The sequence below is a fragment of the Anomalospiza imberbis genome, chromosome 2, assembly GCF_031753505.1.
Source record: "Anomalospiza imberbis isolate Cuckoo-Finch-1a 21T00152 chromosome 2, ASM3175350v1, whole genome shotgun sequence".
Classification (NCBI taxonomy): Eukaryota; Metazoa; Chordata; class Aves; order Passeriformes; family Viduidae; genus Anomalospiza; species Anomalospiza imberbis.
Window position 1 is genome coordinate 74824870 of NC_089682.1, and position 26327 is coordinate 74851196.

Here is a 26327-nt window from a genome sequence, read left to right on the forward strand (position 1 = left end):
GCTGCCCCTCTGTATTCAAACTGGCTTGTAAGAAGTGTGTCACTTCCCTGCAGCTTCCACCACAGCTGTGGTCAATTTAAAAATGGGATTTCTTTTGGAATCTGTGGGGTCACAGCTTTAGGATTCCAGTCCTACTCTTTGCCTATAAATTTGAATTTGATTCCTCGGGTTCGTCTGGATTTTCAAAAGAAGTAAGGCATGTGCAATGGCACAGTTTCATCTGCTCACATGGACCTGCTTGCTAAATTGGGGGATGCTGGCTGTGGGGTGAAAGGCTTGGAGATACCACCTTATTCAAACCTCTCTGACAGGTAGAGGAGAAAGAGCATTAGAGTGCCTCTGCTGCCTTCTCTTTGGGTCAGGGACAAAGGGTGCCCATGGATCTTACAGAGCAACCAGCTGCTTTTCTGAGGGAAAGCAGAACTGTGAGAGTCCCACAAAGGAGCTGGAGCTTATGAGGCAATGGGAGCTGAGAGCATGGGAGGCATCTGGCAGTGTGGGGTAGGGCTGAGCTGAAAGAGATCTGTGGGGAAACACAGGTATTGTGGGAGGGCAAGGGAGTGAGCAGAACACAGGAAGAGGGGGAATGGAGTTACTGAGGAAGAGCAGTAAGAATGCAAGGAAGCAAAGCATGAGTTTTGGGGGTTTTTAAGCTTTTTTTTTTTTTTTTAAATTATTTTTTCAGCACCACAACTAACTGCAGGGTCCAGTTGTTTCTATCTCTCACTCATTTACATGCCATCGGTGTATATGAAATTCAAATGACAAATTTTTCCCTCAAGAATATAACGTGATTGTTGTTACACATTGGCTTAGCACTGCATCCCGTGGAAGTATGATTCAGGGTCGAATTTTGATAACAAGCAACAACTCTGATGGCTGACAAAGAAGAATTGAGCTGTCTACTGATATTTAAGTGCAGTCTAATGTAATCTAATTAAAAAAAAAAAAAAAGCAGCTAGAGCCTGAATTTGCATTTGAAATGCCTCAGCTGTGTTTGGAGATGTGTTTCAGTGGAAAAAGCTCATGAATCTGCTCTGTAACTTCCTTCTTTGTCTTCTGATTGTGTTTCCTGTTTCTTCACAGTGGAAATCTTGAAACCCTGCAAGGAAGTAAGCCTTTTTCCCATAATACTCAGTCTGCTGAGGCTTGGTTGGGTGGGGACAGGGGGAAGCATACAGATTGCTCTGAATTCTCAACAAGAAATTTGAGAGCTTAACTAGATTTCAGCAGAGACTTAGGGAGGCTTAATTCCAGTGAGAGGGCCAAGACTGAAGACAAAGGATAGCGCTGAAAGGATGTTGGAAAGAGAAGCAGGCAGCATGCTTGCTTGAGGGACCAGGTTTCTCTCCTGTAGCTGTTCTTTGTCTTGTGTGAAAGTCATCCTCTTTGCACACAATACATAAAGGAGAAGTAAAGTTAGCTCAGGACACACAAGACACAAAGAGAATCCTTGATAAAGACATCCAGTTACTGCCTCACTCTACTTAGGGGCAGTTCTCCATAAACCATGTTCAGATTCTGTTTACCTTCTGCCACATTGTTCTTCTCTGTTGTCTGGTTCATGTTCTTTCTTCTATTGCCCTAGGTCAGCTCCAACTCTGCTCTGGTTACCCTCTGTGCTCTCTGGATGTCCTGTGAGCATCTCATTCTGCTCTGCTTTAAGGGAATTCCAGCTAGCCAAACTAACCAGCTTCTTCCTTCTGGTTGTTTTGGAGACCTTCTTGTGGCTTTTCAGTATTTACAGGGGGCTTATAAGAAAGAGGCCTTTTAATGGAACCTGCTGTGGTAGGATAAGGGGTCATAGGTTTAAACTGAAAAAGCTAGATCTAGATTAGATATAAGGAAGAAATTCTTTACAATGAAGGTGCTGAGATGCTGAAGCAGATTGCCCAGAGAAGTTACAGATTCCCCTTAACTGAAAATGTTTAGGGCCAGGTTGGAAGGGGCTTTGAGCAGCCTGATGTAGTGAAAGATGTCCTTGCCCATGACAGGTGAGCTAGAGAAGATAGTCTTTGAAGGTCCCTTCCAACACAAACCTTAGTCCTATCTGCTGACTAAACCCTCCTCACCTGCCTGACTTATTGGCATCTGTTCTCAGAAGTCTTTCTGATTTAGAATGTATCTCAGCAGCCATTTCCCTTGTCTCCTTTCAAGATCTGTTCCAGTTTGAAATCAGACTAAGCACTGAAATCAGACTAAGCACATTTTGCTCAAGGTGGTATCAGAGGTTTTTACCAGAAAGCAGATAAGGGAGATAAATGACAGTGTTGGAAAAGTAGCAGAAAAATGTAAACCATCCCTTTTCAGCCTCTGAAATGGAGCCTGAAACAAGCACTGCTCTGAACTTCACAGGCTATGAATCAGGTTTTAATAGAAAAGTTTCTGTGTGTACTCTTCCCAATAATCTCTCAGACCATCAACATATGTTTTTAAAAATTCCACTTTGCTTGTTCTCCTCTCTGACTCTAGCCTGATCCTTCTGTTTCTTCATGGCTATATCAACATTCTGATTATTTTTATTGCTCTGTCTAAGGCTGCATCTCCCCAGTCTCACTTCTACAGGAACATTTCCTCGACTGAGATTTTTTCTAGTGCTAGTTTCCAGCTGGGGCTGACTTTGAAGAATGAGACATAGTTGCAACATTTGATGTAGCAAATGCAGTTTAACCACAAGGACCAAATAGGGCAGAATGCATTTTGTTCTGGACTGCAGGTTAAACTGGGCTAGGGCCTGTGATAGCTGCAAATGTGAGAGCGATGGTAGAATTACTAACAGACAAAGAAACATATGAAAATGTGGGGAGATAGTTAAGTAAAAAAGTTAAAAATAGGAAAAAAAACCTATAAATGTCTTGAAAAGGAAGCCTATCAGCTGAGAATCTGATATGGGGAAGCAGTGCAACTTCCTTTTCAGTTGTTAGGTTCTCATTTTTCTTTTATGTCTCAAAATCTTCCATGGTGCCAGGGCTGATTTCCTGGGCTAAGAAACTGAAGATCTCTTTGGGGCATTTCTGAGCTCCCAGGAATTCTTGGGTTATCACCAGTGCTTCCAGTGTTCAGCACAGCCTTCATTGATGGGGTAGAGGGTGAATGAATGGATGGAAAAGGCTTGGTAACCTATTTGTGTCACCCTCTGGAAACAAGGCGCTAGAAGGACCACTTTTTATGTGGCAAAACTAAGGACAGGTTCACATTGTGATTAAATGGCATCAGAAATCACCTATGCTGAGGTGAAGTTCAAAAATGAATCGCCGGCTCCAGTGGTCAAAGGTAAGGAATGAATGGGTTATTTGGGAGAAAGGGAGCTGGAGGGAGCAGGGCTGAAGAAGAGGGAATGAAGATTTTTCCTTCTGTGACTTTGGTTCCTACCTGATCTTGATGGACTGGTGAGAAAAAGGAGCTAAATGATCAGGAGACTGAAGGAGTTTTGAAGTAAGAGTCTTGAGGACTGTTTCCAAGAGGAAAGGTGAATGGGAGTTGCAACATGCACAAGAATGACTACCGGGAGCACAAACATTCATTAAGGAACCTGTTTGGGCTCCCTCAGTACCCTATATGTTATGTAGTCTTGAAAGAGTAATTTTTAGACCATGCTGAGTACCAGCAGTAGAGGCTGTGGTTTATTACAAACAATCTGATCTGTCACAAAGGTGGAGGGGCTCCCAAAGCAGCAAATAAGCCCAAGTCCTGGCTGCTCTTGCCTCTGAGTGAGACTACAGATTGCTGATTGTGGAGAGGGTAGGAGAATCAACATGCTTGCTTATAGTAGAGCAGTCAGTTGTACTCTGCAGCTTCATGAGAAGTAGTACTGGCTGCCCCATTGTCCATGGCTGATTGAGAAATGGTCCTTGGAGAAGAGAGACCCAAAATTTAAATACTCTGAAATACACAGAAGAAGAATTATTTAAGATCTGGAGGGAGCTCCAAATCTGTTATTGATGTCTGCAACTCCTAAAAACATTCAGCACACCAAACAAACAAACTTTTTTTCCCTATTAAAAATTACAGTGGTAAAATTGTTCTTTTACTAGACTTTGTGCAAATTTAAGGCATATTCTGGTTAATATGTACTCTGTAGTCATTATTCCACAAGTAGGAACCCATAGAGGTGTTCTATGTAACGTTCACTGCTTCTGCCTGACATGCAGGACCCAATACAACAGCAGGTTCCAGGGCAGGAAAAGTATGTGTGCATAAATCAATGAATAATAATTTTAAAAAATTAAATAAATAATTACTGCTGCCTAAGGATATATAATAGCTTGCCTATTTACAGCTTTATCTCAGTTTTATAATCCCAAACAGAGCAGGTGTCACCTCCAGGTTATTCCTTGCTTGCTCTGAGGCATGAGTCATGGAAATAAATAGTGTACATAGTCCTGTCTGTCTTGAAAGCTTACTGTTTTCAGTGCACCAAGATTAGTTGGTTCTGGATGTAGTTAGCATTTCCACTGTGGTGAGGTGGGGGGGGGGGGGGGTGGAAGTTCCCCATTGTGTTCCAAATTATTATTCCAAAGACGTCAAGTCTGTTGTGTTGTGATCATGCTGGACATGTTACAGAGCACAGACCAGCTGACCAGCTGAGGAAAGCATTTTGCAGGGAGTTCAACCCACTAAGTGTGCACAAGATTACTGCACTTCAGTTGTGTTGTACACAGCATGCAGTGCTCCCTGTGCCACCTGGGTGTGAGTGCAGGATGCTCAGGTCTGACTGGGCACAGGTTGAACAGTCTCTGGATGTATCAAAAAAACAGTTGGATTGGTTAGAGCTATTTCTGAAGTAGGTGGTTCGTCTCAAGATCTTGAGGGGTCTCCTTGTTTTCACTAAGGCAAAAGCTCTGGCTAGAAAAACATTATTTGACTGGGGAAACCTGCACCTTGTCTGTCCACACATATTTTATCTCCAGATAATGAAAAAATATGCCTTTTCCCCTGCTGTAGCAGTCTCTCCCAAGCCTTTGGGAAGTAGTCAGAAGGCTTCCACAAAGAGCAGGTTTCTTACAGTCTTGTTTACTAGGCATGTCTGGCAGGCACACTTGGCTGCTGACAGACCTGGGAGCTTCATGCTGAACAATGAATGAAAGCTCTCTAAATCTTATCTTTAATAGTAGTGTCTCCCAAAGTTTCTTTACTCCTGTCCTGCAGTGAGTGCTGCTGTCTCTTTACCCTCCTATTTGCCCTGACTTGTGTACCTGCCACAAGCTAGAACAATCCCCTAACACCTGTTTGCTTCTCCTTCTCTGTGACCCACTCTCCTGCCTGCTCCCAAACCTCCTCAGTACTGGCAATATCCCTCTAGACAAAAGTGAGGTCCTGGCAAATCTTAATCTGAGTACTTTACTCAAGCTGCTGGACACAGCCCTCTGTTCTCCCCAGATATCCAGCCTAGCACAACCTAGTTTTATTACAGCAAATCTTTGAATCCTGACTTGGAAAGCAGAGGTGGGAGGAAAAAAATATCTTTCAATCTCCCAATGATGATGTGCCATCATAGCCTTGCACATTTTTTGTCTCCCATCCTCACTCAGATTACACCAATCTTCTGCACAGGAAGTTCAAAAAGCTAAGGGAACTGAAGGAGGCAGAAGAAGTTTTCTGGGAAGAAGTCAACATGAAATCTTCCCGTGTATGTCTTAAGTATCATGGTTTGAGCAATGTTGCATTTAGCCGCTTTGGGCTCAATCTAGAAAGACATTGTTTCACTGTAGTTTTTGAGGCCCTCTGAAGGCTCACCCCCAAACACCAACAATTACCATTGTTGGCTCACTGGCTGGGCTGGGAACACACTCACTGAATTTGACTTTTCTCCAGAAACCACAGACATTCCCCGCTCTGTCCCAGTCTGCCCTTCTCCCAGACCTTGTATCTTCTATGTCAGAAATGAAATTTTTTTTTTTTTTTTTTTTCTTTTGAGGAGCCCTCCCTTGAGAAGTACATCCTTGGTAATGTGGACTGTGGACTGATGGACCCATAGTTGACTGTAGTGTTTTGTTTGGTGTGTTTCTGTCACTTTTAGGACTTCCCAAAAAAAAGAAGCCTGAGCAACATCCCCAGAAGTACCCACTCTGGCTGCCATGGTTGATCTCACTGCTGCTTCTCTTGGTGTGCATTGCCCTTGTTGTCGTCCTCCTTGGTGAGTATGTGCAAGGAGATTACAAGGGAGAAGTCTGGGGGGAGTGCTGGGAGAAAAGTAGAGAAACCATGCTTCATGGCTCTCTGGGCTTTGTGTAAGGTCTCAGGTTTTCCTGCCCTGAATTTGTATATGTCTGCATACATCTCCCAAATCTTCCACTGTTTACCCTGAGGCCTCGTCAGTGTGCCCAGATTGCACATTCCAACCTTCCATGGCTTTTTTGGAACTGTGGAACAATTCTCTACCTTCATCCCCCACAAAAAGAACTCAGTTACCTTTGACAGATGGGGAGAAGTGGAGACAGAAGCACAAGTGTCTATACAGGCAGCTGAATCTGCGCTTAGGCTCTCTAAGGTACTTGGATATGCTTTGCGTCCTAGTGGAAAAAATGGCTTCTCACAGTCCTGGCATCTCCAGGATTAACTGCATAGTGCAGTTAATTAACTCTCACAATTTTTTAGGGTTGATTGCAGAATAATTCATTAGAGGTTATTCCTGGACATGCTGTTTGTGAAGATTGTGATGACTGTTTCATTCTCATTCTCTATTAAAGATAATTCATGGTATGTTTGCACAAGTTGTCAATAACCATGCTGGATTCTGGAAGAGGCATCTTATTACGATAAAACACTGCTTTTCCTTTTGCTGCCCTTAGCATCTGAGTCCCAGACATTTGTATTCCTTTGTTCCCAAATGTATAACCTTTCGTGGTACTCAGGTGAATGGTTGGGGAGTTTTAGGCTGGGATGTTAGCATCTGATACCTTCTGAGACACATGGAAGGTTTAATTTTTAGTGAAATTTTACTTATCCAAGTTAATTGACGCCACACAAGATTTTGGTTTAGCATAGCAATACAGCATTTAAATGAAAAACCAGTACAAACTGCATGTAGCAGAGAGTGGCCACTGCAATGCACAGGTGGATCACAATACAAACATGATTTTAATTGCCAGTCATACAAGTATGGAATCATAGAATCATGAATGTTGGAAAAGAAAGCTCAGGTCATGTAGTTAAACCGCTAACCAACCACTGCCAAGCCCACCACTAAACCATGTATCCAGGTGCCACATCGACTTGTCTTCTGAACACCACTGGGAATGGTGACTCCACCATTTTTCTGGGCAGCCTGTTCCAATGCTTGGCCACCTTTCAGTGAAGAAGCTTTTACTAATATCCAATCTAAATCTTTCCTGGCACAACTTCAGACCACTTCCTCTTGTCCTGTTGGTTGTTACCTGGGAGAAGAGGCTGACCCCCACCTGGCTACAACCTGCTTTCAGGGAGTGGTAGAGAGCAATCAGGTCAAACATGAGCCTCCTTTTCTTCAAGAGAAACACCACTAGCTCCTTTAGCTGCTCCTCACAGGACTTGTGCTCCAGACCCGTCCACAGCTCCACTGCCCTTCTGTGGACATGCTCCAACACTTCAATATCCTTCTTGTTATGAGGGGCCCAAACAGGACATAGTTCTTCAGTATGCTCCACATCAAGACATTGAATGTCCCCAAATACCAGGACAAGGTAGGGGAGTTAAAGCCAGCTCAGGCCCACTGCTTTCTACACGTATGTTTTTGTTAGTCATTCAGTTTCTTACACTATTTTGGACTTAGGTACCCAATCATCCTGTGCTGGTTTGGCTAACTGAGGAAAACGCTGCCCTCTTTTTGATCTCTGAAGGAACAAACACTTCCACAGCTGCTCAATTCCCTCAGCTGAACAAAACTAAGAGCCAAAATTCTTCTCATGCTTTATCTTTGTGTAGGAATAAGGACACCTTTATTGGCAATGGGGGTGGTCAGCGAGGCATTGCCCTTGCCCATCTCCTCTGAGCCTTCCTCCATTACAGCAATTCACTAATCACTCACTGGAGCCACTAGGATTGTTCTGCTCATAAGTAAAAACACTTCTAAATTAAATGATTGATGAAAATAGGCATCTGGATTGTTAAGCACACCCTGATCAGCTCCTAATCCATCCTCCTGTGTGTTTGAGTTACTAGTAAGACCTTGGGATTGTGGCTGTGGCCTGTCACCAAGAGTGTATCATTCCCCACAAACTGGAGCTAGTAAGTCTTAGGGGTTTATGCTGCACCCTGGTTTCAGCAGCTCCAGCTGTGAGTGATTCCCTTCACCTGGACTGGGTGTTGCTGATGGAACAGGCCCAGCTGGAGGTAACTTCTCCAAATGCCTGTTGATGTGTAGCTGAGGAAGAGACAAAGTGTGACAATGAGAGGCTGCATTGTAGACTGGCAGCTGGGCTGTGGGTATGTGCATGGCAGAGTGGCTGTGGTTGGGAGGGATCACTCCTGCCGTGTGTGTGGCATGTGCCCGGTGGGATATGCTTCCAGGGGTCCCTCTGCTGTCTGACTTGGAAGACGGTCCCTTTCTGGCTGGGAAGGCAGCTGTGCCACGGGTGTGGGTCAGGAGAGGTGGCAGCTGGGACAATGCTTGCTGGGGAAATGGTGGAAGGAGAGTCAAGGGGCCAGAGATGCTGGGTGAGGAGCTGGGAGGAAGGGGTAATCCTGCTGCCTTTCCTCTCCCTTTGCAGTGGTTCCCTTCAGCCAGAGCAGTGACCAGCCCTCAGCCCTGCAGCAGCAGTTCTCAGAGTGGGAGTGCCACTCAGCAGTGCCACAAGGCACAGGTCAGTACTCACAATGTCCCCTCTTCCCTGGGGCTAAGGGCCTCAAGGAGGCTGTGCCAGGGCAAGTCACACCACATCCCTAAGTGAACTTTGGAGAGACCTGAGATCCCCTTACGAGGATTACCACAGCTTTGGGAACACAAAGCTCACTGGTCATACCCCAAAGCAATGGGAAGAAATGTCTGTACTATCCCTGTGTTTTCAAGCACTTTCTGTCAGGAAAAATCACTGAGGAGGACATGAGCACTATCCCTGGAAAACCTGGATTTCTGCAGTCACCCTCTCTTGTTAGTAGCTTTCATCTGTCTGTCCTCTCCCTGCACAGAGCGAGGCTGGACGTGCTGCCCAAAGGGCTGGAGAAGGTTTCAAGGAAGCTGCTATTTCCTGTCCCTTGATAGGATGAATTGTGCTGAGAGTGCACAGAACTGCACTGGGATGGGCTCCCAGCTGGTGGTGATCAACAGCAAGGCAGAGCAGGTAAGTGCACAGGGCAGAGAGAGGGACCCAGCAGGCAGAGACACAGTGCTGGGCCCTGGAGGGGACTCAGAGCCCCTGAGTGTCCTGCAGGGGAGGGGAAAGGTCCTGCCTGCACCTCTGCAGCACCAGCCTCACTCCACGGAGACTCCTGGTACCTCTCTGTGCTCAGTCCTGCCCCTCATGGACATTGCACTCTCTCTCTCTGATTGCCAGGAATTCCTGTCCAAGCAGAAAACTCAATCCGTGAGAAGAGATAATGTCTACATTGGTCTGTTTGAGGAGAAGGTGGGCCAGTGGCAGTGGGCGGACAAGACTCCATACAATGTGACAGCAGCGTGAGTATCCCTGGATGAAGAGTGTTTGGTGTGACTCCTGGTAGGGAAAGAAAGTAGGAGAGATGTGAGAGGTTCAGCTGGTGCATGAGAGGGGGTTGCGGCCCCACTGCCTTGTCGGAGATCGTAGATGCAGCAGGAGAGAACTTTGTAGGACACCAAGTTCACGTGGCCCCATCTGTACTGGATATTGGTTATGAACTAACAACCTGTGATCTAGAAATTGTTGCTGTTGAGTCAGGGATGGAAAGAAAAATTCCAGTCTTCAGAAGGTGAAAGAATGCGTTTAATAGAAAGTAGTGTGTCTTTTATAACTCAACTGGCTAAGCTGAGACTTGATTGGTCTCAAAGTGAAATCCTCTCACACTATTGGTGAACTATGAATAGCACACTCTGGAGAATCATATCTATAAATAAGAGGTGCAGAAAGAGAGATAATAATTCTTTTAATTCTTTCTATAAGCTTTCTCACAGCTTCTCACAGTTTTCTCACAGCTTCCCAGAAAAATCCTGGGAAAGCTATGTCTCTCTCTGTTCAGAGGATATGTGATTACCACAAGAATTCATTGCTGTAGGCATAGAAAAAGCTGCATCTTGCCATCAGCAAGAACCCTTAATAGTTGACAGGCCTTGCCTGGCCTGCACAGCACTTAAATGCACAAAATGGCCTGTGCTGAAATGAATGGAAAGAGTTGGGACACAGGGAGGCAGCACCAAGGCTGTCCTTGCTTCGCCTTCTTCTGGAGAACGAACTTGGCCTGGAGGCTGACAATGGCCTCTGCTGGGAGTGAGGTGCATGGGGTGAGTGGTGGTGATAAGTTCCCCCCAGCAGGATGGAGCAGGGTTCTGTTGTGCTGGAAGGCTGTAGGAAGGAGGCAGGTTTCCATGTGACACCAGTGCCACTGGGATATGGAGTGGGAGGAAGAGCACTACTTCTGTCCATGAATCAGCATTGGGAATGTCTGTCTCTTGTCTTCAATTCTTGCATCCCACTGTGGCCTTTTCCAGCAGTGCTTTACAGTGGACACTGGGGAGTAACAAGCCTGTCTCTGTCCCAGGTTCTGGCGCAAAGAAGAACCAAGTCCAGGCCATGAGAACTGCACTGTAATGCATGTGCCTGAAGGAAATCTCTACAACTGGAATAACGTCAAACCAGATACGATGCATCATCGAATTTGTGAAGCTGCAGCAGTAATTGTGTGATGGAAATATCCCTGTCCTGAGTAAAGCTGGGAGCTGAGCAGGGAGCTGGGAACATTGCTGGGAGGGGTCAGGAACTCTGACACATCTTCACTGTGTGGGGTGGGACCATGTGTGTGGAAGTGCAATGAGCTTTGTCCAGCTTCCCCAGTGCATGTGGTGGCTCAGGGAACACATGGAAGCTCAGGCTCTTTGAAACAAGTCCTGTGTTCTTGTGTCCTCTTCTCTCTGAATGGGTCTAGCAGCCTCTGGCAGAAAAGAGATGGCCTTCTCCAGGAGGAAGGCACAGGAATGGAAGGCAGATATCAATGTCCTTTGCCTCCTTGAGCAGAGCTGTTTGCTTTTTGTTGAGCCACATGCAAAATGTCCTCTAGCTGTACTGGTTTTACTGAACAAATTGTGAAATCTTAGACAGGAGAAAATACAATATCACATCAACAAAAAAAAAAGATTCTGGGTTCTGTGTGCATATCTTTATTTCCTTCTCCATCTCTAAGATGTGGGGTATAATTTGCAGATCATGGAATAATTTGGGTTAGAAGGGACTTTAAAGGGTAGACTAGTTTCAAGCCCCCTAGGTCAAGGGCAGGGACACCTTCTGCTAGACCAGGTTGCTCATATGCCTATCCAGCCAGGCCTTGAACATATTAGAGGTGGGACACGTCTCCTGTGGGCAACTGGTTCCAGTGCCTCGCCACCTCACCTTCCTAAATATTAGGAAGGAAGCACTGTTCCTCCCTAATATTTAATCAAAACCTGCCCTCTGTCAGTCTAAAGCCATTCCCCTTTGTCCTACCACGACATTCTTGTGTACAAAGTCCCTCTTAGCAAGGCTATTTCCATTGCTGTAGTATTGACACTTGTAGGGTTTTGACTTCATTCCATGGGATGCAGTTAATAACACAAGCACAAGCAGATGTGAAGAAGTGTCACAGGCAGCTGTGAGAAAGCAGTTGTCAGCAGAGACCTGTGGTGGTTCCAGGGAACTGGAGAAGTGCCATGCTGCAAATATCCTCCCTTCCCTTTCCTGGTGTCCCAGTCCTCTCCAGCTTCCCTGTGCAGATGTGTATCTCATGCAGAACTAAATCCTTCCCTGATGCCATTTGAGTTAATGTCCCTTAGTGTCCTGTGGTGGGAACATGACCACCATGCTCTTCAGGGCCTCTTTAGGGCTGAGATGCTTCTCCCCTCTTCCATTGCCTTCTTCCCAGTTCCAAGCCCTATCTTTCCTCACAACTCCTACTTAACCTATTTCTTTACGCCATTTTTCTCCCTTTGCCTCAGCCTACTCTCATTCCTTGCTGCCTCTGCCTAAGCCCAGTTCTCTGCCTGTGAGCACAATACGACTTCTTTCAGTCCCCCTAAGTCCCACATCTAGACCCAGAGTCAATGTGCCTCCCCTGGCAACCCACTGCCAGACAGGTCTTCTGGTTTGGGGACTTTCATAGGGGTCAAACTCGTCCCTGCAAAGCAGCATTTTAACCACTTCCCTCAGAGTTTATTTGCATGGTGACTTTCTTCTCCACTGTGTATTTGCATGCATCTGCCTTTCAGGGATGTATTCTTCCCTGGTTTTGAGTTAATTTCTCTAGTTCCCAGATCACTTGTCCTCCCAGCTTGTCTCCTGGCGTCTTGGCTTGTCCCTTCTCAAGTTTTCATGGCAATTTCTGCTCTTTGACTTGTTACCTTTTCCTCCCCAGAGGGCTCTGTCTTTGCATTAGTGGAATGAAATAGTCCATGCTTTGCCTCCTTCTGAACACAGCCTGAAAAGCAAGATAGGGAGCAAAAGAAACGCAGTGGTGCTCCTCCTCATTGATCCATATTGTATCCTCTCGCTTCATAGAATGCCTTTCCATCTCCCTTGAGAGTTCTTCCTGCAAAGGAGTCCTGGGGTGAAACTTTCTTCCTGAAACATGAGCCCTCATGGACCCAGCTCCTGCCTGGCCTACCAGGCTGTCATTTCAAGAATGGGTAGTAGTGACAGCACATCCTCCTGGCCCTGCAAGTGAGGGCCTCTCCATTTGCAGCCTAGAAGCCATGCTCTGCAGTGGCACAGCTTCTCCCAACACCAGCCTGGGGTGCTGGGCTTGGGTCTGCCCAGAGGGGACCTCCTTATCCAGGGTCTTTATCACCATTCCCACACATTTCTGGCTTTTGCCATGCAGGATCCCCTTTAGGCCTCCCCTCTGCCATAACTCTTAGCACACAGGCAGGACAGGGAGCACACTTCCTCTCTTCCCTCCTCCACACAAGAGCCAGCCCAGCACAGGAGGGTCAGGCCTGCTGTGGTGCAGCCAGCTGAAGGTGCACAGTCTCTGAAGGACAGAGCTGACCAGCAGGTTCCTCTGCTGGGTGTCCGCCCCTGGGGTCAGCCTGCGGTGAGCAGCAGCCCCTGCAGGTCTGGACATGGCCCCTTCCCATTGGCTGTAGGAAGAAGGCAGGATTCCATTTATCATGGACTGATGCCCATGGGAACAGGGCAGGAGGAGAACAAGGGTGAGTCATCCTGGGAGTTTGGGATGAATCAGGACCTGGAAGAGTCTGTCTCCATGTCCCTCTGAGCCCTGAGACCCCAGGTCCTGGAGCTCATCCCTCTCTGCAAGGATTGACAACATCCTGAATCCCAACATGTCGGAGTCTCTGCACACAAAGTGGACCTCAGCCTCTACATGCCCAACAGTTCTGCCTCTGGTGAGAGTGAGATCCAACAGAGTCCATCTCATCTTTGGGTCCTCCATAATCTGTCTCACAAATCTCCACTAAAAGGAGCCTCCAGTGTCCTCCTGGATTTATTTCATTTTTTCTGCTGAAAACAAACTTCAGAAACTGCAGCACAAGTTGCAGAGCCTGACAGCTGCCTCTGTGAGCTGCCCTCACACACTGCTGGGGCTCAGGGCTCTGGGGCTGGTTTTCAGGCTGTGAGAGGGCAAAGCACCAGGCACAGTGGGAGCAACTTTCTCTGGGATTAATTCTCTCTTCCTGTGTTGTCCCTGCTGCTAGCACTTCTGCTGTGTTTTCTGCCTTTTGCTTTGTTAGCATTTCCTTCCAGGCTACTTGCCAGTATGTCATTGTTGCAGATAAGTATTTCCCTTCAAGTCATTTGGAATTCCAGAAAACTGGATAGCAGGACTGCTCAGGGGATTCAGGCTGATGGAGAAACTGCCATCAACCACTGAGAAAGAGAGAATGTCCTCCACCAAGTTCTTTTCTGAACAGGAGCACACTTCCTGTTCTTTGTACTTTGAATCCTCTCCAGCCTTACCCATCCCACTTCATGTTGCTCAGAAGGCCTGGGCAGCAGCAAGTGATAAAAATAGGAGTGTGAATGCAAAGAGCTGTGTGAATTCAATAGCTGCCACTATTTGAGGGGGCATTTGCATCAAACTGCTGCTGTGAAAGAAGAACATGACCACCAGCTTGACAGTAACCAGGGCATTAGGGAAAGGCTTCTGAGGCAGAGAAGAAACAGTCTGAAAACAAATTTTAGGTGAAGCAAGAACAGCTTAAGAGAGAGGAGAGGGAAGTGGGAAGGAAGTGGCCATTGAGCTCAGGGTACTCTGCAACTTGGCCACCTCTGTCTGTAAGAAGCTCCCTGGCAGTTGAGTGCCGTGGGTGACCTCAATTGGTGTGGCTGGCACAGACCCACAGTTCTGCAGGGTGACAACATGACCCTGTGCTTTCACCTGTGGTTCACAGGCTGCTGGAAGAGGTGTGGATACTCACACACCCTACGTCTGCAGCGGGAAGTGTGTGGGACCAGGGGAACCCCTGCTTCCACAAAGGGGATGTGTTCTTGCAGCCGCACTTCCTGGGGGGATGGTGGGAGACTGGAGGTTGCCCAAGTCTTGTTAATGTTGTTCCATGTGGTGTGAGAGCTTGTGAACATTGGTTACATAAAGATGTTCAGAAATGTAGGCTCTGATCCTGCCTGCAGCTTGTTGTGCACAAAATAACAGAATCAGAGGATGTCTTCTACAGAGAGCTCAGGCTTCTCCTCACTTGTAAGCAGTTCCATGCCCTGATCTTCTGATGCTTCAGCTGGAATGCCTGAGCTATTGCTATGAGCTCTCCTATTCCTGTGTCTCTGCACCCATGAATCCCTCTCCATAGGGAGAAACCAGCTGATGGAACATCTCAGTCAGTTCCATATATATGTCCTGCAGCTTTTGCAGTCACAACCAAGTGAGACTTCATGATCTGTCATGCACATGGACTCTGGCACTGCCTAGCGATCCTTCTGCCCCACAATGCCAGGTCATACTGAACCCCTTTGCTCAAAGCCCCAGCCTCCCTTCCAATGGAATTAGCTCAAAAACAGTGCTGGCAAGTTCTCTGTTGTGCTCAGGATTTCTGGGCTCAGGATGCACACGGGCACTGCCCAGACTCAGTCACAGATATGCTTTCCTCTCATTTTTGGCTCCCACTTGCAGGCTGTGCTCAGTGAGTTTAACCCTTTGCTAGCAAATGCCAAATATACCTGCCTGTTCATGTATTTGCACACACATGGACCCTCAGCAGGAGAGAGCAGGCACCAGAGAGGGAAGGCCATGTATGACTTGAGAAACTGCCTGAGGCTGTGCAAAGGGAGATTGTGTGAGCTGCAGAGATGCTCCTCTTCATTTGTTTTCCTTTGTCTTGGTGAAGTTCTGTGTTGCAATGAGCATCTTGTGAAATGTCCTGGCAAGGCAATGATGAAAAATTCCCCAATTTCCATGTCCTCTGGGGTACACCAGTGTGGGAGGTGCCCTATGCAGGAAGGAAGGCTGTTTGTGGCCACACTGGTAACAAAGACCCTCGGAGAAGAGTGATCCTCTTGTAGAGATGATGAATGGCCAAGGGAGAATTAGTCCTGGAAGTGCAGGTAACCCCCATACTTTCCTTTCTTTCTGTCCTCCTGTCAAAGGAGCTGGGGGAAAGACAGGGCTGGGATGGATCCTGGGCATGGGGCGGTGGCCGGATCTCCTACCAGGAGATGGGGCTTAGGACAAGAGCAAAGCAACAGATGAGGGAAGTGGGCAGTGCCCAGGCTGGCAGAATGACCTTTTCCTAGAGCCAGGGGAAATGGAAGTCCAGGCAGAGCGTGCCCTGCTATTCCCTTCAGTGATGTGTCTGTAAACAATGGGGCTGGAGGGTGCTATCCTTCTGTGACTGCCCTGCTAAAGCTCTCTGCATCCTGCTGAGCTCACGTCCCTGCTTTCATCGCTGGTGTCCCCAAGGACAACCAGCCAGGGCTCTCCCAAGAGCTCCCAAGTGCCTTTTCCTCCTGTGGAAACAATCCCTCTGTGTGTCTGGCTGTGCACACCCTGAGCTAGGCAGTCACTCCTTTGGGGGACTGTGCCACTGCAGAAAGGGGCTCACGGTACAGAGGCAAAATCCAGGTAGTGAGAGAAAGAAGCTCTAAAGAGAGAGGAGGGAGATCTGGAAAGAGCATTCAGTGTCTGACAGTGATAATGGAAGGCAAGAAGGAAGATGTGATGAGGAGAAAGGAGGTCTGACAGGGCATAGAGGGAGTGAGGTTTGGGCAGAATACAGGCACGGTCTTGTGATAAATGGGGAAATAAAAAAGCAGCCTCATGGCAGCCCCTGTGCTTCTGTACTCTGCGAGTCTGAGCCTCTGGTAGGGACAGGCTGCAGGACCTGCTTGCAGCACCTGTGGGGTCCCCAGTCCCTGGCAGTAGATTGTTGGGGAACAGAGCCCTCTGGGTTATTCTACTCCTAACTCTGGCCTGGGACATTTCCACTCTTGTTTTTCATCCCCAGCAGAAGAGAGAAGCTGCTCCTGGCTGAACATCTGGGTCTTCCTAATTTTTGCCCTTTTAATCAAAGCTGCTTTTGTGACCATCTGCCTTGGTGAGTTCCAGGGTGTCTTAATTCCCTTCGGATGAAGGGCTCAGGTGACTGCTTTTTGTCAGGTAAAAACCCATATGCTAGTCCCTCTTCCAGGCAGGCAAATGCCCTTCACCAAAACAGACCTCTCCACTCTTATTAGCTTATCCCATGACTTCTTTTTCCCTTTCCTCGCCTCATCCTCAGAGGATTTCTAATCCAGATTTGTCAGCTGGGCAAGCGAGTCTCTCAGCCATCTGAGGTGAGAGAAGCTCTTCCAAGGGAAGGAATGACTGGTAGTGGGAGAAGTTGCCTGCTGTTCTCACCTCATTGCTCAATCCAGATTTCATCTCTTGTTAACATAACAGCGTCTCTTTTGGGGCTCCAAAGCAGGAGGGTTAGGATAGCACAGGTTGCTAATGCACGAGGTGAAAAGGATGACAGTAGCCCTTTGCTTTGGTTTCCTCTCTTCTCAGTGGCTTTACTTGATGGAAGCTATGGCCCATACAAGACTCTCCTCCTGAACTCTACAGAGTGGTACTGTGTCCCCAGCAGTTCTGCAGAGAAAGGTGAGTGATTCTGAGGGCCTCAGAAGTAATAAAAAGACTTCATCAAAATTTTGTCTGGTCCCCCCCTCCCAAACTTTGATGTGGGGAATAGTACTGTCAGTCACAATAGATTGTTTTGAGGAAGGAATCTGGGGAATTGAGGTAAGAAGACACCCTATTGTACATCTTTACTAAGAATGCTAGGAAAGCATGCTCCAGGACAGTGAAAGAGGGTGGGTCATTCCATACCTGCATTTGACAACCTTCCTACTCTTCCCCTCACACAACCCCTCTATTACAAGTCTAGTCTACTGATCTAGATGAAAGTGCTTTTATATTGGCTGGCTCAATACAGCTCCACTCCCTGTGCTGGCTCACTGCCTGTTCACACAAACATGGTGGTCAGTGTGAGGGACAGTGGAGGGAGGATGATGTTTAGTTCAGAATAGCTGGAGAGCTGAGCTGCAGTCACACATGAAATGATGGTAATATGGAGTGCTGGAATGCTGGTAGTGCAAGTTCTCAAACTCAGGTCAGAGATCCCTTCTCATGCAGCCTCAATCGTTGTGAGAACATATCTGTAGCTTTTAAACCACCATTTGAATCTCTGGGCATAAGGCAGATCTCTTGGATAAGCTGCCTGTGTAAGGAACTTCCTGTGGCGGCAGCAAGGCTGTCAGAGTAGTTTGCTGTAAGGCTCTGAATCTGCATGAGCTGAGAGCTTGGACAACTCTTCTCTGATGGAAGTGTTTCTAGAAAAGTGCAAGCCAACTACTTCCCATCTTGCTTCGTCAAGAAGGGTAAGGCAGAAACCTTGTCTCTCATCAAAAAGAGATTGCATGGACATGGCAGGACAGAGAGAGAAAGGGAAGAGGCCCCTTCAGGCAGGGGCTTTGTGACCGGAGCCTGCCAGGCTGCTGACAGCTTTACTTATGGAGAGCAGAAGTGAGCATTTATCTCCATCCAGGCTTTGGGTTCAAACCCCACACCTAACACCTGGGAGCCTATACTGAACTCACAGCCATGAAGGACAGCACATCTTGTTCAAAAGCAGGAACTTTTTTCCCCCACAGTGGATGGCTGGACGTGCTGCCCAAAGGGCTGGAGAAGGTTTCAAGGAAGCTGCTATTTCCTGTCCCCTGACACGATGTCATGGTCTGAGAGTGCACAGAACTGCACTGGGATGGGCTCCCAGCTGGTGGTGATCAACAGCAAGGCAGAGCAGGTAAGTGCACAGGGCAGAGAGAGGGACCCAGCAGGCAGAGACACAGTGCTGGGCCCTGGAGGGGACTCAGAGCCCCTGAGTGTCCTGCAGGGGAGGGGAAAGGTCCTGCCTGCACCTCTGCAGCACCAGCCCCCTCTGCTGCCAGCCCCACTCCACGGGGACTCCTGAAACCTCTCTGTGCTCGGTCTTGCCCCTCATGGACATTGTGCTTTTTTCCCAGGAGTTCCTCTTCAACTTGACAAAAGAAAAAGTTACTAACATCTATGAAACAAAATACTACATAGGCTTAGCTGCTTACAAAAATGGGTGGCAGTGGGTGGATCAGACTCCATATGAAAATACAGCCACGTGAGTATCCTGGTGGAGTGAGGAGAGCCCTAAAATTCATGCCCTCAGTCCAAGTGACCAATACATTGTGTAAGGCAGGTATTTGTCAGAGGTGGATTTCTGTCTTCAGCTGCTCTGCAAGTCAGAAAACATACATAATTTTCTATTCAAAACTATGGCTTCTGATTTCTGTCACAGTGACTTTTCTCTTCCACAACTGTTTGAGGTGACTCCACATGCACTGTCAGGGATGCTAGTGCATTTCCAATAAAGGAACTTTCTTTTACAGGTTCTGGAAGCCTGGGGAGCCTAATTTACTCTTTGCAGAAAAATGTGCTGCAATTCATGTCAAGGGAAACAGAGACCCCAACACTTACAGTAACTGGAATAATGTCCTTTGCATCACAAGTTGCTATCGAATTTGTGAGCAGGCAGTCAAGCTTCTCTGAGGAAGGACATGAAATCCGAGCTTCAAAGTACCAGCCTGGGCCCCTCCATCCTTTACAAGCTGGAGATCAGTCCTGGATGAAATAGTTCAGGCTGATGTTAAACACCTACTGTGAACCTTTCCACTCTCCTCTTCAGAAACAAGGGTCCTAATTCTCCATCACTTCCCTTGCCTCCTGGTCCAGCCAATATCTTAATGATGTGGAAAAGGCCATCACTGTTTCATGAAAGGATACTTGTCCTTCAAATCACTGGAGCAGAATTTGAAAGAAGAGCATTCAGTGGAGTGTCCTTGTACCTCCTCTGAAGGGAAAAATTATTCATGGCTGTAGTGTTTCCTTCTCCTTCAGCACATGGTGTTGTGATTAGTTTAAAAAAAAAATTAATAAATTTTAATTCTGCTCTTTGCATGAGGATGTCTTCTGAGTGATGTGTCCCAGATTCCCACAGTCCAGCTTCCCAACACAGAGGTTTTAACTTTTCAGTGTACAGCAGCTGTAGATGAGAATATTGCTGAGTGTGCTGGACCAGCTGGGAGCAGGAACAATGTAATGTTCATCTGTAGAGCATGTGAGGAAGGTCCTGAACACTTTGGAGAATCATTTGTGAAGACAGAAACAGAGCAGGCTGTGTAGTATTTAGTGCCAGCCAGTTTGCCCAGGATGTAGCAGAAAAAACTATAGATGTTGGAGATTCTGCTGAGATGTGGCAGGATGAGGCATGGCAATGAAGGAGAGAGAAAGCAATTAAATGTAACAAGAAGGAAAAAAGCCAGAGTCTCCTAAGGAGAAATTTCTAATGAGAGAGAAGGGTGGAAGACCTCTATCAGAGGCATCACTGCAAATCAGATACACAGAAGTTTTGAGCAATATTCTACTTCCCTAAAATTTCCCTAACTCCAATCTGTATGTTCCTCCTTTCATCAATGATATCCATATTCTTTGAGGAACTGGGAGTTTCCAGTTTGCGACTAAAAATACAACCTAAAAATCAGTTCTGGGTAATGTTTTTTTTCCCCATGAGAAATGTGAGTACAAATTTTTGTAATTTCTGCCTGAAGAAGTGTATTTTCCAGGTTTCTGGCTTAGCCACTGGACCAAAAGGTTGGCTGTTGCTAAGTGTTTGCTTCCTAGTTTCTAAAGTTGCTGGATACTTTCACAATGGAGAAAACTATTTTTTGCACAACATGACCACAAACCCAAACATTGCAATGTACTTCTCGATTTCCCCCAGCTCAGTTCTGGAACTTACAGCAACAAGGTTTTGAGGAAGAAAAAGAGGCAGATAAGACACTCAGAGAGTGACCAATGTTTTACAAGTGGTTTTAGGGGTGCTGCAGTTCTGGCTCCTGGAAGGTTGGTAGGGCAGAGCAAAACCCACACCAGGAGGTTGGTTTGCAAGAAAATGCACGTAACTTGCTAGAAACAGTCTCCCTGCCCCAAATTTGGACAGCAAAGTTTTTCTTGAGAGTCATGACAAAAGAGGGACCTTGGGAGATGATGCTGGGTTTGCCTACAGAATTGCTGAAGGGAGGTTCCTGATCCCCTCCTCAATATGGATTTGGCTGATGGAGGTGCCTATCTCCAACAGATAAGAATCAGTCTTTACCCCTCAAGTCTGTCTTGATTCAGGAGACAGCAGATGCCACAGCAAGAGGCAGAGGTGATGATAGACAGTTAGGTACAGCATTTTCAGAAAGCTTCAGAAGGACATTCCTGCATACTGAACCCAGGGCTTGGGTGGGAAGGACAAAAAGTTTATCAGAATAGAATTCTTCATGACACTTGCAGTCCTTGCTTTCAGGTGGACATCTTGGCCACATCCCAGCTGCCTCTCAGAACAAGACCTGGATGCTTACCACTCCTTGGAACATTAACTTTTGCCTTGGAATGGAACTTGGGTCTGAGGAAAGGAGCCACAGTGACATTCACTTCTGAGAATACAGACAGCATTGAGTGCAGGTACTCCGACTGCTGCAGCAAAATTCTCTCATGGTTCAAACCTGAGCTAGCTCCTGGTTTTCCTCCAGAAAGCTCATGATGCCCAGTCTTTGAGATGCTGTCTTCAGCTGGATAAACATAATTAGAGGCATGTTGGAAGGACATCCAGCATTGATTCTTATGGTCAGACTTATTAATTACATCTGTACACTGAGCATGATGCTCTCTTTATGTTTAGCTCTGAGAGCTGAGTCTTCCTTTATAGGATATGCCTGACTTTCTCTAATAAATTATGATCTTTGCCAAGCCAAGTGATGAAATAAAGTGAAATGTGTTTTTCTTGGCAGACACTATATTTTATAATGATTTAAATTTTCCTCCAAGGGTGCCTGTTCTTTTTTTAGACAAAGCAGAGAATTACACCTCTACTCCTTCTCTCTCTCTGTTCTATTCCACCTCAAATTCATGTTCCCTTACAACATTTATTTCTCCACGTCTTTATTTTCTTTGCACTCCTGCTGTGTCTCATTCTTTCCCCCTTTATTCCTTTTTTTCCTTTTAAATTTTGTTTCCTTTTACCTTTTATTGCTAGACCACAGATGAAGAGCATATAATGTTGCTTGGGAGAAATAAAAGAGAGAAATGGCATTTAAAGAAGTTCTGGCACTGGATACATGTCTATTCTGTCTTTTAAAATTCAGTGTTTCTGAAATTATTTCCTAAGCAGTCTTGTGTAAGGTATTAGTACTAACCCAGGTACTGTTTGCCTTGCAAGGTTGTTGTTATCCAAGAGATCCACAACCCCCAGTTGTTCGTTTGTCCAGTTCATGCTGGTTATCCTTTGTTTATCTCAAGTTGTCTAAGACAAATCCTATGATTTTAGCCTTCATGTCTCTACCTGGTTTCAAGGGAATAAAACCACTTTTTTATTTTATACAGAATCAATTTACATACCTGAGCAAGCTTTTTCACATCCTGCTGCTTAATTATAAATCATTTATCTTGACAGGCTTTTGGACAACCTGCTGGTTTCCTGGAAATGCCTCAGCTGATCATGAGGTCCAGCACTTCAGCACCATCTCCTGCTCACAGCAAGTCACCTGCACTCTCTAGGTGCCACTGTGATCTACATTCGTGAGATCAGGAGGAGATACAGAGTGCCCCTGCCTCTGTCACTGCAGTCCCTTGTGGTGCATCAATGGCTCTACAGCAAGGTAAGAATTCTGTAACATTCACTAGAAAAAGAAAACATAGCCAAAAGACAAGGAATTGCTTCGCTCAGGATCTCAAAATGCACTATAAAAATTGGCTTGTGCTATAGTCCATGTTTTAACATAGGGGAAATTCAGTGTAGCATTTAAGAACTGGACATGGATCTGGTTGTTTCGACTGGAGATCAAAACAGACCACTGTAAACACACTCCAGTGCTGTGTTCCTCCCATGACATTCAATCCTGCTAGGTAAGGCACCTGCTGTCTTAGATCTTCATGCAGACTGAGTTGCCACAATTTTACATGCATTAGATGTCAGCAAATTTACTCTAGCTAAGGATCAAGGAGGTAAGTTCACTGCCTGAACACTCTTTTGCTTCTGACATGAGCTAAAGCAGCTGTTTCTCACTACACAGTTGCCAACTCTGAAGGAAGAGCATGAAGGCAACCTCTTTCAGAGCAATTAAACACTCATCAAGGCCTCTCCTGTGCAGTGCATCAAGGTTTTTCTTTAAATGATCATCCTCATTTCTCATGGCTATACCCATAATTTCATCCGAGTGCTTCCGTTTTTTTCTAGCTTTATTATCTCCTAACGTGTCTCTGCTTTTAAAGTGACATTTCCCCCCTGTTCCAACTCTTCTAATGATTATAATCAACAAACTTTGCATACCTGAAATCAGAGTAAGTCTGGAACAGAGAACATTTTGGAGATAAAGAAACAGAGAAGGTAAAAAATGGAAAGGGGTTGATTGGTTTCATTGGTAATAAGAGAGCCAATGTTTCCCCTTCTGTGGTTAAAATTACTCCCGTTGAGAAAGGAAGGAGTGGGACCCACACAGAAAATGGCAGATTTGGGAGGAAGCCAAGAACGAACTCTTCTATCGCATGTACAATGCAGAGATGCTTCTCAGATTCATTAGAACACCACACTATTCAGACAACATTTAGAACTACTGCAGACCACTGGCTTTAGGTCAGACAATCAGATTTTCATGAGTCAAAACCTGCTTAGGAGATATATTGCTTCATGGGATCATCTGACCAGATGGGGAAAGAAACAGCCAGCTGCTGGGAAGGGTTTGCCCAGACTGGATATCCCCAGGCCTTAAAGAAACAAGCCAAATTCCTCCTGACCAGATATGAAAAGGTTTCTCCCTGCAGATTCATTTTTGAGTCATCATCATCTGGGAGCTCAGTCATATTTTGGTGTTCAGAAAATATCTTGGTGAAGGCTTCCTATCCAAAGGCCTCTTGTAACTATGAATCACAAGTGATACAGTACAAAATACACGCATGGAAGTTTAGAATTATTCTACCTGCATTCTTAACAAAATCTTGTATTAAATTCAGTTATTGATCTTTTCACAGGGCATTTTTTTTAAGTGTAACTGCCCCCAAAATTTTAAATGCCTACTGAAGAACCAAAATAGCCCTTTAACAACATCAGATGATTCAACAAACTCATCTGTCCACTATTCACACAAAACCAAGAATCAAGTACTTATATAAGTGCTCTTCATCCTGAAGGGCAGGACTGTGCTCACAGGAGTAGGAGTATTGCACCACAACACTGAAAGACCAGCTCAAATGAATTATTAGGGGAAAAAAAAAGAGAAAGAAAAGGAAAAATAACAATTTTCAGTGATCAGAAGTCATCTTTGGTACTGCCCAGAGGCTGTGGTTCACTATTACATCTCAAACCAATGCATTCCACAGACCAATGAGCCTTGCACTGTGATGTGATCACAAATGATTCAAAACAAGCACATTTTCTGAGGACTGCTTCAAAAACTTTTCCCTGAAGCTCTGGTTCTCCTGTTGAAGTGTGCTACTCAGAGACAGATCAGGACTGACTCATTTGGATTTGTGGAATCCTGTGAGCTGGCACACATACACCATGCTGGAGTCTAAGAGTCAACAGACAAGATGATCTGGGGTAGGGATCAAATAGTTACAGGAAGTGAGGAAAGGAAAGAAGCTTCCCTGGATTAAAATAATACATTTGTAAATGTGTTGCAAGCTTAATTTACCTGCAGATCCATGGTCTTCGTCACTTGATTTCAGATGTGCCTCATCACAAAGGGCCTGACTGGCAACCAGTGGAATATGTCTGACCTTGGTCACTATCACTGGACCCAACACTGACCTGAGGACTGATTTCCACGCCTGACCTCGGATCTTCCTCATCCCTGAAGACTTGCCTGCAATCTAGACCCTGGATGTTGTGCCAGGTGTACCCTGCTTGCCTCACTCAGGTGTTGTGGCTGGTCCCCAGCTGTCCTGCTGGCTGTGTTACTGCAGCTGGCTCCTGGACACCGACCCTCAGGGAGCAGCCGCCTCCACTGTGCCCTCACAGTGTTTGTTGTACCACAAAGCAAATAATGAACTGGGATTCATTTTATTTTGTTGTTTTTTTGGGGGGAAGGCAGATTCTTGTCAGTTTGTTTCAATGAAGTAGCTCTTTACTATTGAATATCATGGAAATATTGAATATTATTCCCCAGCTCACTTGAGCTTTGGGTAGAATTTGCTGCTGATGGCCACCATTACTTCTTCACTGTATTTGTCATCTCTTTCATTCCAATTTTGCTGTTTTTCATGCTGTTTGTAAAAAGCCTCTTTTTTCAGAAAAGACAAACTTATTGTACTCCTTAACATCTTCCATGAGCTCCTCAGTACTGCTGACAACCATAACTAGCTTTAAAAATCATGTTCCAGTAACTTTTCATAGGATTTCGATATCTTTGGTCCTTTTTCCTTCAGGGACAATTCAACAGGCTGAACTGGTTCCTTATAGCTCCAAAGTAGTGCAGGAGGGATACAGAGCCATTCACATCCTTGAAGTGGTGCTATACTCCCCTTGTTTTAGCAGGTCTGAGAGAAGCAGGAAGAGTTTTATATGTTGGGTTCCACCAGAGGCCACGCAGTGCTGCCTGGATCTGTGCACAGGATCCGCAGTGTCTGTGCAAAGGGCTGGTTATCTTATGAGAAGGAGCCACATAAATCAATCCAGAAGCAAGTGATATGTAATCTCAACACAATTGCTGCAGAGCCACTGACAGATTACAACTTTAGCGTTGGATTCGGAGCCATATGGGGCCAGATGTAATGATGGATTAATAAAATCCTTCTGACATAAAGGCACGCTTGGAGAAGCAAATGCAGCATGGAAACATGACACCACTTTTCATGGAATCATGGGGTGGTTTGGGTTGAAAGGGACCTTCAGTGTCATCTAGTCCAACTCCCCTGCATTGAGCAGGAACATCTTCATCAGATCAGGCTGCTCACAGTCCCATCCAACCCGATCTTGAATGTTGCCAGGGATGGGGCATAAACCAGCTCTGGCTGGTGTGCCAGTGTTTACACTTGGGCCAGCCTCTCTTGAATCAGTTCTACTTGACAGCAGATATACCACGTGAGTAAAGCTCCTGTGAGTTATTGAGTGGTGGCCTGGGCAGCTGATGAATTTATCAATTCAAGTGGTAGAAAACACCTCTAGTGCTGCAGTCAAGTAGAGCTGAAAGAATCTGCAAATCCTACTGAGAAAGGTGCAATACCTGAACAAAGATTAATTGTAAATAATGCTGAGACTTGGCCTTTAGGAGCTTCCTCATCACCCATAACAAATTTCAGTTTCACTGGCCTAGTGAATTGTCTTTAAACAGCAGATTTCTTAAATGACAGACAACAAAATGCTGCTTACAATCAACTCTTCCCCCTACCATTGCCCTCACTTTCCCACTAATGGAAGCAATCCTATGCCTGCTAACACCAGGGTCTTCTTACACAGTAGGCTGCCTATGTGTCTGTTGCATGCCTTAATTCAAGTTTCAAAACCTCCTTTGTCCTGCCTAAACCAGCTACCTGTGTTTCCCTTCTTTCTGCTGCAATTAGCATAAATTCAGTCCCACAGCAACAAGATAACATGGTACATAACATGGTACACATCATTTGGTGGCCAGCCTCCCTTTACTGGGTTTTACAGTGTCAAATTCAGCAGCAGATTA

The 26327-nt window shown here is 45.9% G+C and overlaps 2 protein-coding genes and 1 long non-coding RNA gene across 5 annotated transcripts; 2 read left to right on the plus strand and 1 right to left on the minus strand.

Annotated features, from left to right (window-relative positions):
- The first annotated feature begins 552 nt into the window (after positions 1-552).
- Positions 553-12546, plus strand: LOC137469241 (C-type lectin domain family 4 member A-like). 2 transcript variants are annotated; one of them, XM_068181787.1, is made up of 7 exons: positions 553-1112; positions 2969-3273; positions 6020-6136; positions 8688-8780; positions 9106-9257; positions 9471-9592; positions 10648-12546. In XM_068181787.1, exons 2-7 carry the CDS (start codon positions 3207-3209, stop codon positions 10790-10792), a joined length of 696 nt encoding a protein of 231 aa, XP_068037888.1. In that variant the 5' UTR covers positions 553-1112; positions 2969-3206; the 3' UTR covers positions 10793-12546. The 2 variants fall into 2 exon arrangements, with proteins under 2 accessions (XP_068037888.1, XP_068037889.1); XM_068181788.1 differs by lacking the exons at positions 553-1112; positions 8688-8780 and having other exon boundaries at positions 1211-3273.
- LOC137469242 (uncharacterized) lies at positions 11099-24494 on the minus strand. 2 transcript variants are annotated; one of them, XR_010996415.1, is made up of 3 exons: positions 24348-24494; positions 22057-22337; positions 11099-11195 (listed from the first exon to the last, which is right to left on the minus strand). It is a non-coding gene; the product is annotated as an uncharacterized lncRNA (long non-coding RNA). The 2 variants fall into 2 exon arrangements; XR_010996416.1 differs by lacking the exon at positions 11099-11195 and adding an exon at positions 21094-21230 and having other exon boundaries at positions 24348-24480.
- On the plus strand, positions 13418-20063 carry LOC137466054 (C-type lectin domain family 6 member A-like). Its single transcript, XM_068177978.1, has 6 exons — positions 13418-13480; positions 16468-16639; positions 17092-17184; positions 18237-18388; positions 18609-18736; positions 19005-20063. Exons 1-6 carry the CDS (start codon positions 13418-13420, stop codon positions 19162-19164), a joined length of 768 nt encoding a protein of 255 aa, XP_068034079.1. The 3' UTR covers positions 19165-20063.
- Positions 24495-26327: the final 1833 nt, after the last annotated feature.

Coding starts and splice junctions, on each gene's coding strand:
- LOC137469241 (XM_068181787.1), top strand. CDS start 3,207: ATGGCATCAGAAATCACCTATGCTGAGGTGAAGTTCAAAAATGAATCG. Junction 6,137..8,687: donor CCTTGTTGTCGTCCTCCTTG/GTGAGTATGTGC, acceptor CTCCCTTTGCAG/TGGTTCCCTTCAGCCAGAGC. Junction 9,258..9,470: donor TCAACAGCAAGGCAGAGCAG/GTAAGTGCACAG, acceptor TCTGATTGCCAG/GAATTCCTGTCCAAGCAGAA.
- LOC137466054 (XM_068177978.1), top strand. CDS start 13,418: ATGTCGGAGTCTCTGCACACAAAGTGGACCTCAGCCTCTACATGCCCA. Junction 13,481..16,467: donor GCCCAACAGTTCTGCCTCTG/GTGAGAGTGAGA, acceptor CCCTGGCAGTAG/ATTGTTGGGGAACAGAGCCC. Junction 17,185..18,236: donor CAGCAGTTCTGCAGAGAAAG/GTGAGTGATTCT, acceptor TTTCCCCCACAG/TGGATGGCTGGACGTGCTGC.